The 15,062-nt window shown below is 27.7% G+C and overlaps 1 protein-coding gene across 2 annotated transcripts; it reads left to right on the plus strand.

The window, feature by feature from the left end:
• The first annotated feature begins 6,146 nt into the window (after positions 1–6,146).
• LOC114395832 (uncharacterized protein At5g65660-like) lies at positions 6,147–7,409 on the plus strand. Of its 2 annotated transcripts, XM_028357708.1 has the most exons (3): positions 6,147–6,448; positions 6,821–7,020; positions 7,102–7,409. In XM_028357708.1, the coding sequence occupies exons 1-2, from the start codon at positions 6,215–6,217 to the stop codon at positions 6,983–6,985; spliced, it is 399 nt and encodes a 132-aa protein (XP_028213509.1). In that variant the 5' UTR covers positions 6,147–6,214; the 3' UTR covers positions 6,986–7,020; positions 7,102–7,409. The 2 variants fall into 2 exon arrangements, with proteins under 2 accessions (XP_028213509.1, XP_028213502.1); XM_028357701.1 differs by having other exon boundaries at positions 6,821–7,407.
• The last annotated feature ends 7,653 nt before the right edge of the window (positions 7,410–15,062 follow it).

Genomic DNA, 15,062 nt, shown 5'->3' on the forward strand with positions numbered 1-15,062 from the left:
AGTATAAAAAACTTTGGGTTGTCAATATATAAACTAAACTGAAAAGTTTATCATAAAAAATAATTTATTTTAATTTTTAAAGGAATATATCTTGTCATATGTCAAGTACTTTATGTAGTATCTTAAAGAATATAAAGCATGCTCAACAAAGAACAAAGAACGGGTCTCTTTACTTTGTGTGGTGCAAGGTCTTCCTTTCTGATTATGGAATGCACTACAGCCCAAAAAGCATGGTAATAAAACTCTTTACATGTGGCAATTTGATTTTGATAAAGTTAGGTTCAAAATTATTTTGCTTTACACATAGGAGTTCCAATTTTGATGTTGACCTAGACCTAATGTTAAAATGTTATTGCCCCTTTCGAAAGAGCCCACTGAAAAATTAATTTGATGTTGCATCAAAAAGTATGTCAATTCAACAGCGATCGTGTCATTTATAAGCCGCACATTAATTAATATTTGTTTCAAATTTCCTTTTGCAACTTTATATTTTGTTTGATTGAAAATTTAAAATATGCGTAAAAATATAGTTTACATCTGATTCAAGGCCGTAAAAAAAATACATCTGATTCAAGACCAACAATGTGATAGCTTACGAAAACTAAATTTATCTACGGATCTCATTTATCAATCAATCAAGACTGACAATGTACTGGTTTTGCAATTAAAAGAATATAATATTACAAAACTATGGTTAAAATTTTGTAAAACAATGAGAAAGAAATTAACTTTAACATTCTTATCGGGTTATTTTTTTATTTGTTATCATAATTAGTTAGTAACAATTTATATTAAATAAAATTACAAATTAAATTAAACAAAACCCACAAACTTTCACTTTGTTTAAACATTAAAAAACTTTTAATAGTACAACTTTTGTTAGAATTTTCCTTAGAACATATTTTTTTTTATTTAGAATAAAATAATTTTAAAAAAATAATTTTAAAAATTTTTTATGATTTCAAACTTCAAAGGTTAATTAATATAATTTTCTTTAAACTATTTGACTGTTTCTAATTTTAAAAAAAGGTTTTCTTTAAAAATTACAAACAAATGCATTGATATATTCTTTATCACACTCCTTTAAAGATATTTTGTTTAAATTTTATTAAAAATCATGAAAATTTATGGGGCACACTTCTCATTTGATGAGCTCTTTAATAAATTTTGACTAGTACTAAAGAGTATTTAAAAAAGAAATATAATATGTTATGAAGTGTGTTATAACACCTCTAAGAAAGAAAAAAGAAATGTTAATAAGACGTTCTTTTAAATATACTCTTTACAATTTCCAAATAAAATTTTTAGTAATATACACTTTTAAATACACTCAATTATATTTAAGCTAAAATGTAATTTTCATCTCTATATTTTTTTAAATTTGTAATTTTAATCTTTTTATTTTTTAATTGAGATATTTTATCCTCAACTTTTTAAAAAATTCATAATTTTAGCTCTCATATATTTTAATTGAGACATTTTGTTTTTTATTTTTTAAAAAATCTATGAATTTAGTTCCTTTGGTCAATTTCAAATTTGTTGATTGTGCATTTTTTAAAAAATTAAACTCGTTAGCAATTAAATAATTTTAAAAAAAATATATATTTTTCATGTGTATAATAAATAAAATGTTATTAATTAACGTTTACATAATATATGGATCAACATTTGAAATTGGTCATAAGAACTAAACTTACAAATTTTTTAAAAATAAGAGATGAAATATCTCAATTAAAAAAATAGAGAACTAAAATCACAATTTTTTAAAAAATGGGAGATGAAATGTCTCTATTAAAAAATGAGAGACTAAAAATATAAATTTTAAAAAGTTTAATCTTATATTTATTGAAAATCACAAATTTTAGTAATAAGTCTCTATATAAATTTTATAATTTTTAATAAATATTAATTAATATTAGTATAATATATTAGAGAATATATTACTAATAATTTTATTTTTAGAAAATTTATAATAATAAATTTGTCATATGTGACAGTTTATCATTGAATATCAATGTAAGCAAGAATATTTATTTATATTAATTATTTGTATCAAGTTATAGAATTTGTGATCTCGCATCGCTTTTCCCAACAGTCTTTTTGGTCATTTGAATTTTTCAAATCTCTTGCGGCCTTTTTTCTTCTCTTCCTAACTTGTATTCCAATCACCCATACTTCAATTTTCTTCTCCTTCCCCTTAAAAAGAATATTCCCTTTTTTCTTTTTAATCCCACCAATCAATTTAAATGGCTGGACAAAGTGAACCTAAACCATCTTCATTTTCCAATCGAATTTTAACAATATTGGTAAAACAATTCACTTTTTTTTACTGTGCTTATGTGGATGAAAAGCCTTCTTTTCAATTTTGTTATGGGATTTGCGTGGTGAATCAAGAGAAACCTTTATAAGCAACCGTGCTTAACAGCAATACGCTACCAATCTCATCATGGTCGTTGTAGGGTAGTCTACGCACATTAATATATTCTACCAATGACTCACCTGGGAAAGCTACCTTAAAAAGTTTTGTGAGACTTTTGTCATTTTGTGACTACACCATATAGGTCACATTGCTATCTTTATGAGATTTACTCTAACTAACAAGTTTCAACAAGGCTAATGTGTTGTCCAAGTGTGGAGTATTATTGTACGTACCCACGAAAATTTGAGGAATATTAACTGAATATGTGCCAACAACTTTTCTTTTGTGCTTCATAATTAAAGGAGTGATGTTAACTAACACAGTGTGGTGGAAAAGCTCCACTTGTTCCATCATTGCTTAATTAATGCAATTGCAATGCATGTTCATGAATAATTGAATTGAACAGGGGATAGATCCGTTTTATTTGAATTGAGATTTTATAATTTTATAATAGATTCAGCTTGAAACAAACGATAAACAAATAACTAAGCTTTGATTAGGCTGATTGTTAGATTTAAGTTTTTATTTTTTAAAATTAAAATTGGTTTTTTGTTTCTATTTTTAGTTTGCTTTATTTTTAAAAATTTATTATCAATTTTTTTTTAAAGTTCATTAAAAAGATCTGAGAGTCTTCACATTCACATAAGGTTGTGATGACAGTTTCTATAGCAAGAGAATAACATTAAAAAAAATTAAGAGCTTGTGTAGTCATGATTGATGAAGTTAAAAAGATAGAAATTTAATTTGTGCTAAAAATTTAAAGTTCAAATTCTATATTTCATCCGTTGGATTTAAAGAAGACTAGTTTTGGAGCTATAGAGGATCAAACCAAAAATCAAATATTAAATTTGAACTTCTGAAATTATATCCAAATTCGGTGAAAACTTGATCTTTATGGATATTTTACAAGTTAAGACATAATTTGATCATGATTAGATCAAGCTAAAAAAATCTCAAATTTAATTCATGATCAAAATTTAAAACTCAAGATTCACATTTCATTGGGAAAGTTTCAAGTTATGTGAGTCATAGGTTCAATATGGGTTGTGGACTATAACATGTTAAGACAAGAATCCCTTATTTACTTCAAGCTTCTAAAATAAGGGTCAAGCTTGATTTGTATGATTTTTTTGTGTATGTAAGCCTAAGTCTAGCTAAAAAGCATTATTTAATTCACAATGAAAAGTTAAATTTCAAGCTCAACATTTCATTAAAAGAATTTGGGCTTTTATCACTAGTTACAATTAGTTGATACAAAAAGCTAAAATTCAATTCAAACATTTTAAATGAGGCTCAAGTCAAATGAAAGCTTGATCTGAATGGACATTTTGCAAGCTAAACCCAAATTGAGGCATAGTTGAATCAGGTAAAAATATGTCCAAATTTAATTAGTACTCAAATTTTAAAACTCAAGCCTTACCTTGTATCAAGCGGGTATAGGCTGAGTTGGTTGGAGGCTTGATATTAATCACAAGTTATAATAAGTTAAGCCAAAAGCCTAGATTCAATGGATTGGCTCAAGGATTCGAGTTCCATCAATCAACCAACCCATTTTTGTCACCTCTAGTGAAGACTAAACAAGAAAAATAGAAGACTAAATGAGAGGTAGAAACAAATGGAAGAAAGTTTTGAAACGAAAGATCATTTTAGGAATGAAATCAAGGAGGACCATATTTAACACTCTTACAATCTGGGTTCAACTCTTCCTTTGTATAGTTGTCAAAATTGGCTTGGCCAAATGGACCAACTCCATGGATTGAAAAGATAGATGAAATAAGCTTCTTTAATTTGAGGCTCAAAAGAATTAGGCTAATTCAACCTGGCCTAATGAGCTTGATGAGTTATGTTAAGTTAATGAAATGCAAGCCCTAAAGGAATGGGCCTATTTGGCTCTTTTTAAAAAAATAAAATAAAATACATATAATTTATGCAAAAAAGTCAATATGACCCAATTTGACTTGCTTTTTACACCTTAAGCAAGAATTGAGTGACTCATTTTGACAATTCTTTTCCTTTGTAATATTTTTTTTAAAATAATTATATTTATAAATTCTATTCGATAATTACATTTAAATTTTTACAAATTCTAACTAAATCATGTTATATTTTTAAACTATGTATCCTTGTGTAACAAATAATTTTGCTAGAGTTGTGTTGAGTGTAATGTGTTAAATATTATTTTATCTTGATAGAACATTTATTCATTCTTTACTAAGTTATATATTTTAGCCAACAAAAGTTGATTAAGTTGGTAAGGATCAAATTTACATCTAACAAAAATATAAATTCAAATTTTGTTGTCAATGTAAGAACCTTATTGGTGAGAATCTATAAATATCTATAAAAAATTTACATTTATGATTTCTATTAACTAAATATATTTTTATTTATTTATAGAAATCGGATAGAACATTTAATAATTCATACATGTTACTCAAAAGATTAAGCTACACTCTTTTTTTTTTTATAACAAAACATATATTTTTTGCCTAGGACCAAAGTGTGACAACTTTTGTTTCAAAATTAGGTCGTGAAAATTTCAAGACTAACCACTTTTTTTAAGAAAAAAAAAAATACTCTCCGAATACTTCGTCTTTTAAACAAAATCATCACAGTAAACAATTGCGCTCGTTTTGCTTTGTTTTAAAAAAAATCTAGTCAACGTAATTTTTATTTTTGATTTGATAGTTAAGAGAAATTTTAAATGCTATACGTTCTCGTAAACCAAAATAAAGTAGCCATTCTGTGACAAAAATTAATATTTAAAAGACAATTCGAAAAAAAAACCACTTCCTAAATGCTAAAATAAAATATGATGCACGTATAATAAATGTAATAAAATAATAAACAATAATGTCCTCGACAAAGATACATAAACATCAATTCAACTTTTTTGCTTTTCTTTATGGAGTGGATTTGGATCTATTTTTGACCATGAGTATCCCATTTACGAGGCACACTGATTTCTGTTAATGTCTTTGGTCCATCTTTGATCCTTGTAGGCCCCGATATTCTAGAATCTTCAACATCAAGGCAAGCTTGTCCATTACATTAAGATACCTGGCCTCGCATACAAAAACCACTAAAAGGAGCTTTGTAATGATATTCAAAAGTATCCTTTATAATTTGCCCATAGTAAGGACTAAGGAAACACTATGGGTCTTCTGAATACCAACCAACAAATATTCCTCAGAAATGTACTCTACTTTAATAATAATAACAATATTTCACGTAGCTTCAAGTCTTCAACAAATCTAAAACTTTCAATAAGTGTGGCTTGAATGATTGGTGTAGAACAAGACTTGGACAAAAAGTTTGAGTGGAAGTAAAAAATTGAAGCAGAGGGATTTAACTACCTCTTTTCCAACATGTCGTAGTTATTTTTCATATCAAGTTATTTAAGCATAAATAACTTCATTTTTAAACACATTTTCACTTAAAATTCAATTTTACAATAGTAAAATCATCTGCAATTAAATTTGCACTCAAATAAACACAAGAATTTCTTGCTCTCTTTCCATAAACAGAAGTGTGGAACAATTTTCTTCTTTCCGTACTAAATGAATTGAAAAAAGTGTCACCACTCACTCAACACTGACTCATATCAAGCTCAATAATAAATGTCACTCTAGCTCCACAGTCCACCCACTAGCAAGTACACCCCACCATCAACTACTCAACCTAAAGCAAAGGAGCCTCACTTGTTGCTTATTTAAACATTCCCTGGTTTCACTCATTCAGGTACTATGAGAAGAGACACAACAACAACAACAACAACAACACTAGAGTGAGAAAATGGAGCTTCAGGACACTGCTGCAAGCCGTGTGTCAATTGGATTTCCTTTGGGCTTAGCCCTTCTCTTTGTCTGTTTAATCTTCATGTGTGGCTTCTTTTGCTGCTGCTTACATTGGACTAAGCTTCAATCTTTTCTTCGATCTCATGGAATCATCAACACTCAATCTTTGGAACAGACTCAATTACAAGCTGAATTGGCTTCCCCCTATCAGAAACCAGCTTTTCCTGTTGTGGTAATAATCACTTCTCTTCCTAACTCCCAAAAAACTATACACGTGCAGACACATCAAATGAGAAACAAGAATAAATCTTAGTCACAAGTAAAATAGATGGTCAATTAGAGTTTAACTTTCATGTATGCTAATTATGAAACATAAATTTTACATTCTAAATCAATCAGATCATGTCTTAAAATAATTATTATAAAAGTCAATAAACATATTAGTATGTTAAATTTGTGATAAGATGTGATTGGAGGATAGTGTAAAAAAAATTATATTATTTACAATTTTAATTAAATTCTTAAATTTGTACAGGACATTTTTCATATATAATTATTATAGTATAAGATTAATTTTTCTAACGATGAATTTTATGGTAAGCAGATGATGAAGCAGAATTATGCAAAGGCTTTGCCTGTGTTGATGCCAGGCGATGACATCCCGAAATTCATAGCCACGGCATGTCCATGTGAGCCTCCAAGAGATGAAAGGATCACAATCCTTGTGCAGAAGGAAGAAGCTACTGATTTATGCAGTAGTGGCAACTAAAAGAGTTTATGGTTTCAAGCCTTGAAGAATTCAGGGTACTATACATTTACTATATATGTTGGAACTTCTCAATTTACAACGGCTAATAGCTCTTAGCTTAATTAATTTGTGAGCAGTGAGATACTAGCTAGGCCAAGCAAGCACAATGAACTAAGATGCCATACCATAGCTTTTTGCTGAATGAGATGATAGACCAAGCACACTGAAGGTGTTGTAAGATACAAAGTTTGAAGCCCATTTGAATTTTTTTGTTAGAATGGGAAGAAAACGGTTGAAATTGAAACATCAACCTGTCTCTTTTATTTTATTTTATTTTTCTTTTCAAAAGCTGATTCAGGGACGCTTTTTTTATCTACTCCTTTCAAGTTCAAACTAAAGTTTTGAATATGGAGCTTATTGGAATAATATGTGTTTATTATGAATTTTTTTTAATAGTTTTTTAATATTTTTTATTGAAACTTATTAAAATAATCTCTTTTTAATTTATTAGCTTGCGAGTGTACAATGTATGGTTAATAATTATAATATAATTAAATATATAAAAATTTTAAAATATAAATACAAAAAACATAAGAAAATAATAATATTTAGCAAGAATGAAATAACTGTAAAATTATGATAAAATAAATAATTACTAAATTTTGATACAACAGAGAATCAAATCTATAATATAAGTGAATTAAATATAGAAATATTTTTGGATTATTAATAGTCAATTGAGTATTAGTTTAAATGTATTATATCAAAATACAAAAAACAATACTGAATATATTTTTAATTACAATTGTTGCCGAAAAGATTATGCATACTTAATCCAATACTATTATGAAATACCCAAATCAAATATGAATTTCAATAAAAATGTTTCTTAAAAGTAGTCAAGTCTACATAAAGCACTACATGCAAATTAAAGTCATTTGTTTATCTCAACTTTAAGAAAAATATCTTTTAGATTGTGATTTACAAAATTATTCTAAAAGTTGTAATTCATGCCTACATTATATTAATCGGACACTGCAATTCTAATATTAGAACCCATAAAATTTATATTCACCCATAAAATTTATATTCACCCATAAGCTCTTTGTTTAAGACACTCATTTTCTTCTTGAATGATAGAACAGGGTATAAAACTAACATGGTTTAATTCTAGATTGGATTTTAAAGCAATTAATAGTGAAAATTATAACATCAAATTTTTTAAGAGACTTAAATTTAAAATTCTAAGGAATTAACACAATTGGAAGCATAAAAAAAGTGTGTAGAATAAACTTTTAAAGAAATGACATCTCAAAACTTTTCATTAAAATGACTAAAAACTGTGTATATTAAAAATAAATAAATTTCAATATGTGGTCATGTTTATAGAATAAATTCACATATTATAAAAGCTTATTAAATAATTACTTGTTAAAATTTTCAGCTAAGACTAGTGCTACTACCAGAATGCATCACTCCACAGCCCTGTAAAATAATTAATGTGTTGAAATCTTCAGACCTCTCCATATGAAATATATCTATTTTTTTCTTATGGTGTTGATGACTTTGTTGACATATGAAATAATTCGCAGATGATTGTAAATGTTACGGATGATTCACAGAAGTGAAAGCATTGTCATGGTAAAGAAATAAGGCTAAAATATGCCCTTTTTTTTTCACTCTGCATGGTTTCCTAAGATGGAATGCCTGAAGATTAAACACCATGTAAAAGTCCGTCCTAACATTTATTTTATTTTATTTTATTTTTGTGAATCCGTCCTTACAAATCTTAGCAAAGGTACGAAAGAAGTGGGAACGGGAGACAAAACCAGAAGGCACTACTTCCTATTTCCAATTCTCTTTTCCATCATTAGATTGTACTTCAAAAATAAGCTTTTGCTTAAGTCTTAATTTGATATTTTTTTTCTAAAAATTAAATGCAAAATTGCTATGAGCCGTGTAGCTTTATAAAAGCAGTTTTGCAAAAAGCAACTTAATTCAAACTTCAAAGAGTAAAGTTAGTTGCCCAAACTTTTTTGTATATAAATTTCATGCAAATTTAATAAAGTTCAAGCATAAGTGATTAATCAAAGGCCAAATTAGCATGCCGCTAAGACAGGTTACATTTGATTTAAGGAATATTAAGTGTGTAAACTGGATTCTTTATTAGAATTAGGGTGGGAGCCCATCAGCTATTAGAAATGTAGAACGACTCGTGAACTTATTACTAGGTTTCATTGACCAATAAGTAGAACTAGGCTAACTTAAAAAGGAGTTCAAATGCATGCTAACTTTTTTTTTATCTGAAATTATAAATATATTAAATAGCCCCAAGAAGTGTTTGACAAAAATTACATCTCTAAGGTTCTCACAACATTAAAACAAATACATCAAAGAGGAGCTGAATCTTAATATATATCCACTAAAAGCCGCATGAAGAAAAATACAACACCTTAGCTCTAAAATTAAACCAAAATTCGTACTCAATCGTCCTACAAACTTAAAGTTTGCTACAAAAGCACTTGGATCAACTTGCCGAAGTTGATAGGTGATAAAAATCCTAAAAAGCCTTCAACCATGACCATACAAAAAACATGATTTTTTTTTATCAAACTTTCTCACTGTCAAATATTATTTTCCTTCAAATGCCATTTCATTTTGCTGACTCTATAAAATTCAGAGGATAGCATACCACCCCACCACCCATCAATCATTTGCTTTTCTCCCAACCAAACCATGTGATGTTGCAAAAAATGATCCAATGCTGACTGCCTAATTTAAATCCACCATGTTGTACCAATGTTTCCAAATATTAGGTGAAATTGGACGTGTAAAAAATAGATGGTTAAATCCTCTACCTCCTTTTTATAAAACGCGCACAATAATTTTTTATCTTGAATTTAGATTTTTCTACGTTGTAGATTCATTTTTGTTGGAATCCTCAAATGCATGCTAACTGTTATTTATGTTTATATATAAGGATTCATCATCATCTTATATGTATGTTTTATGTACAATGGGGACAAGTATAATAGTTAATACAAGTAGCTAAGTTGCGGCGCATTTTTTTTTAATTAATTTGTTAGTTGATGGAAAAAAAAACAAAAAAAAAATATCAGGGAAAGATAGGAAAGAAAGGATGGAGGGAGATCGATGCTAAGGAAGAGAAGGAATTTCAAGAAAGAAAGAAGGTTATTGGGGAAAGAAAGTGAGGGATAGGTATTTTTATTTTATTTTAAGGTAGTGTTGTGCATGAGACAACTTTTATCCCATGGTTTAATTTAATGAGTAACGCAGTTTATGATTTTTGTCATATTTAGCTTTGTTTAGTTCCGTAAACATTTTTTTTGCATTAAACATATGCACATAACATGTTTTTTTTTTACGGTGAAATTTTGTCAAAAAATATTGCCGATCATCACCATTTGAGCGTTGCCGGCCAAATTATTTCTGGTAATTTTTGTCAATAGAACTTAAGCATTTCCACTAATAATTTGTGTTGAGTGTTAAGTTCTATGGTAATATTTTGGTTTTAAAAATTGTGAAGTCATTAGCCTGAGACGAAGATAAATAATTTAGAGTGTATTTGTTTTATCGATTGAGATGTAGAGACATGGAATTTAACACGCATTTACCACAAAAACAAAGAATGTGATGTTTCTTGGAAATAAAAGTTGGTGTAAACATACATTGAGACTGACAATCCATACACGCATTTAAACTAATAACATTTGATGACAACAACCAAATGTGTTTGATATAAAGTTGTCAACCTAATAATTCAATTAACAGTGAATCAAACATCGATGATGATTTTTCCAAAGATCATTCCACATAGAAAAATCTCAAAGTTTGAAAGAAAGAAAGTGAAGAGATTTAACTAGAAAAAAGTAAAGGAAAGAATTGATAGAGAAAAAAAAAGTAGAAAACAAATTGATAGAAATTTAAGTGGCCCTTTCATTTGTGGTGCTACTTAATTTTTAATGATATTTAACTGTAAGGATAAAAAAATATTAACGGAATAAAAGTTTAGAAACTAAAACTAAAAAATTAAAGAATAAAAGTGAAAACTTAAAAAAATTAATGATAAAACATAATTAATCCTTTCTATTTTTGTAACACTTCTATTAACAACAACATCTAACACTTATGCAACATTTGACCAATAGATAGAAAGTATGTGATGGTGTTAATCGTGAAAACTGTATCTATTCTTAGAAAGGAAAATATTTTTTAAATAACAAAAAAAATTTCATTAAATGATTTTATTAACAAATAAATATTTAAAGATGAGATATAAAATCTATTTTCGATTTTGAGTTTTTTTCATTAAACAAAGAATTCATAGTTTTCAACTTATCCGATAATTGTTTTAATATTTAATGCATACAACAATTATAATTTCAATAAAGACATCCATTTTTATTATAGTAATATAGTGATTCATAAGACGATTAGTAAGGAAACTTGATAATAGTATTTCTGATTTAAATATTATTTTTATAATAATTTCGATTTTGATAATAATTCTAAAAGCAATAAGTAGAGATTGAAAAAGTAAAGTTTTGAGAAGGAATAGAGATCAAAAAGAATAAAGGATTTAGAAAGATGCATTAAAATAAATAAACATAAATTCATAAAAGATGAAAATTGAATACATACACAATAACCTAATGAATATGTAGCCAATTTTTTATGGTAAGTGTTGTTCATATTTGAGGAATTAAGTGATAGTATTTTCAATCCCCCAAAAATTGGTTGTCAACAATATTATTTATAGACTTCTAATACTAACAGTCGAATTATGATATTAGTAATTGTCTTCCATAACTTCTCCTCGCAATCGTATTAATGGATACTTCGATCGTTGAAAAATATATTACTTCCCAATGCTTTCCAATCCCACATGCATAAATGAAATTATCAAACTTATCAATCCCGATCGAAATAACTCAATTCGATTACACAATCAACTTTCTCAAACTTTTGGTCATACTTTGATTGTTTTTGAAGAGATTCTTCTACTCATATCAAGATAAGTATATCAAAATAAGATTTTTATAATTTAGTCAAATATTAGATAACATAATAGAGATAACATATGATTATCTTTAAAATACTTTGTGGAACAATATATACATAAAATGTAAAATAAAATTACAAATTTTATAAAGTTGTCATATTTAACAACAAAAAAAAACTATCTCCTACCATTAATTTTTTTTTTATTTTTATTTTTATTACTATTATTTTATTTATTTATGCGTTGGGCTAACTTGGTTTAATGTTGTTTGTAGGCTTCTGCATTGTGTTCTCCCAACTCAACTCAGTAATGCCTACGTGCTAGCCATCGTGTCATCTAAGGTGTTTTTTTTCCCTTAATTCTTTAATTTGTTTCTTTATTTATATTTTCTGTTTTGTCTGGGTTTGACAAAGTCTAAATTGTGCCCAATGTGCATGGACCATTCAGCCGAAAATGAAAAAATAAAATCTAGATAAATGTTAATACTTATTGCAGGTATAAGAATAGAAATTGAAATAAATAATTCTCATGACTCCAAACAAAAAAATAAGAATTTGGTGTATTAAAAAGCTTGTATTCATAGAACATTTGATATTAGTATTTTGTGATTAAAAAATATTTTTGGCCCCTAATTATTTCCGATAAAACTATCAATTCTGCAACAAAATGGCTCATGTTTGTAATGCAAGAGAAGTGATGGATAAGATAGAAGAAACCGTGAATATTTTTGGCATTGGAATAGTCATTCCACCCATTTCATCTAGATAAAGAAGACATGGTCTATCATAACTAGTTCCCGTCAAGAAAAAAAGCACAGCGCCAAAAACGCCAATAAATCCATGACATGGGATTCTATTTCACAACCCAGCTTGGTAGAGGGTGTTTCTTCCTCCACCCTATACAAATAAAGGAGCGTCCCTTTTATATTCCCAAAAAAACTAATGTAAAATGTAATTTACATCTAGGATTAGTCTTTTCGAAATATAATACGAAAATATAATACGATGCTGCTTTATTTTTATCAGACTAACACGCCCAGCCCAATATCACTCAAGTAAATGCTACTGTTTCTTTCTGTACCTCCATATATTTGCTTACTGCACTCCATTATATTCTGAAAAATCCACTCAAAATTACATTTTGCATCGGATTTTTCGAAATATAATGAAATGTTGGTAACAATTTATGTAGCTGTTTCAGTAAAAAAAAAAAAAAATTATGTAGCTGCCGGAAATTTCCCTAAGAATATGTTTGGATGGAAAAATTTAAAATTCTGAGAAATTTTAAATTCTAAGAATTTCAAATACTTCAATTGAAATTCTTTTATTTTCAAAATTTTGTGTTTGGATAAAAAAAATTAAAATTATGAGAATGAAAAAAATGAATAAAAAAAAATATGGTTGATGTGCTAGTTATATGTGTTCCTCTATGCTCACACTCGATCGATATTTTAGGAGATCAGTGAAGACTGTAAGAAAAGAATTTCAACTTCTCACCTTTTAGAAGGAAATTTAAATTTCAGATTTTTAGTTGTTTAAAATTCTGTTTTAAAATTCCAAAATTTTAAATTCTTCATAAAAAACATCCAAACAATGAATTCTAAATTACAGAAATTCAAATTCTTTAATAAATTATGTTCCTCAGTTAAAATTCTTTATCCAAACGCACTGTTTTTGAGTGGGTTACGCTCTTATGCAGGGGAAACAACTATTAGCCTATTATGCATCAACTTGTGTCCAACAGTTAGCCTTCATCTAGGTATTATTAGCCATGGGATGGCACCTTGCTTTTGGGCTCAACACACATTAAATGGGTAAGTTTGGGTTTGCTAGAATGGCTGTCTCAGTCCAGGAAAGAGAAGACAAAAAAAGGCTAAAATAAGTTTATGTTTTTAGTGTTTTTTTTCTTGTGATCTTTTATGTTTTAATTTTTTTTATTTTAGTCCTTTAAGTTTTAAGAAGCCAATTTCATCATTATGTGCGTTTTACACGAATACTGTTAACATTTTTTAATTATTTAAAATGATTTATTTGTTAAATTGCACATTTAAGCGGATCGGTGCTCATTAAGGCTAGTCTGTCTATTACCCTCTTATTATAATTTATAAGTATAAATCTGTTGTTTATTTTTTTCAATTTAAAAACATCAATTCAATGACAAATGTTTCATTCGGGCGATGAACATGGGCTTGGTGATGTTGTTGGCCCATTTGCACGGGTAATCCATTAGGCTTTTTGTGTGTGTGTAAAATTCATTAGGCTACTGTATGAGTAAAAAATCTCATATGTATTAAGAATTACAAATTTACGATGACCAAAACTGGAAAAAGGCTGACATATGCTGCCGCAGCTTCAGGTATCACACATTATGTGGTAAAATATTAAGTTATGAAATAAAAAAAGGGGGGTAGTTTTACCATTAAATAATGAATTATTTAATTCAATATCCAATTAACATTCTACAATATTATTTAATATTTAAATATTTTTTTTAAATTATGAATCTATTTTAACTAATTAATCAAACTCAGTTTTTATTACATTATTTTTTTAATTGTTATTTTAGCATAATTTATTAAAACGCACTAAAATTATCCTTATTTTTTAGCCTTAACTTTAAAGTGGTTTTTACACAATAAAAAAATTGAGCCAAATAAAATTATACATATATGCATGTAACTTAACTTATACTAGATTAGTTTTAAATTTAAAAATAGTACCGAAAATGCCGGCAAAAGTGATACACAACAGTGTATAGGCAATGTCGAGTAGGAAAGAAGAGAGAAAAAGTTTTTTTTTTCATTTAAGATTTAGAATAAATTATACTCATCCCCTTCATTTAGCACTTATTACACATGGAATTTCTATTTAAAGTTATATTTCTTTTACCTTCCCTAACCTAGAATTGTTAGTGATAGTGTTAGTTTTTTTTTTTGAAATATCAAAATAAGCCTTACTAATTTAGTGAGTTCGGTGTGAGAAATCTCCAATGTGGGAAATCTCCAAATCCTCTTTGCCAGGATTTACGAAAACCAAAACCATTAGTGAGCCCGGCATGCGCATCATCTTGATACTT

Source organism: Glycine soja, chromosome 2 (assembly GCF_004193775.1).
Source record: "Glycine soja cultivar W05 chromosome 2, ASM419377v2, whole genome shotgun sequence".
NCBI classification, from domain to species: domain Eukaryota; kingdom Viridiplantae; phylum Streptophyta; class Magnoliopsida; order Fabales; family Fabaceae; genus Glycine; species Glycine soja.

Bases quoted from the DNA above. Each gene is read 5' to 3' on its own strand.
- LOC114395832 (XM_028357708.1), top strand. From the start codon at position 6,215: ATGGAGCTTCAGGACACTGCTGCAAGCCGTGTGTCAATTGGATTTCCT. The intron at 6,449-6,820 runs GTAATAATCACT...TATGGTAAGCAG, and splicing joins AACCAGCTTTTCCTGTTGTG to ATGATGAAGCAGAATTATGC.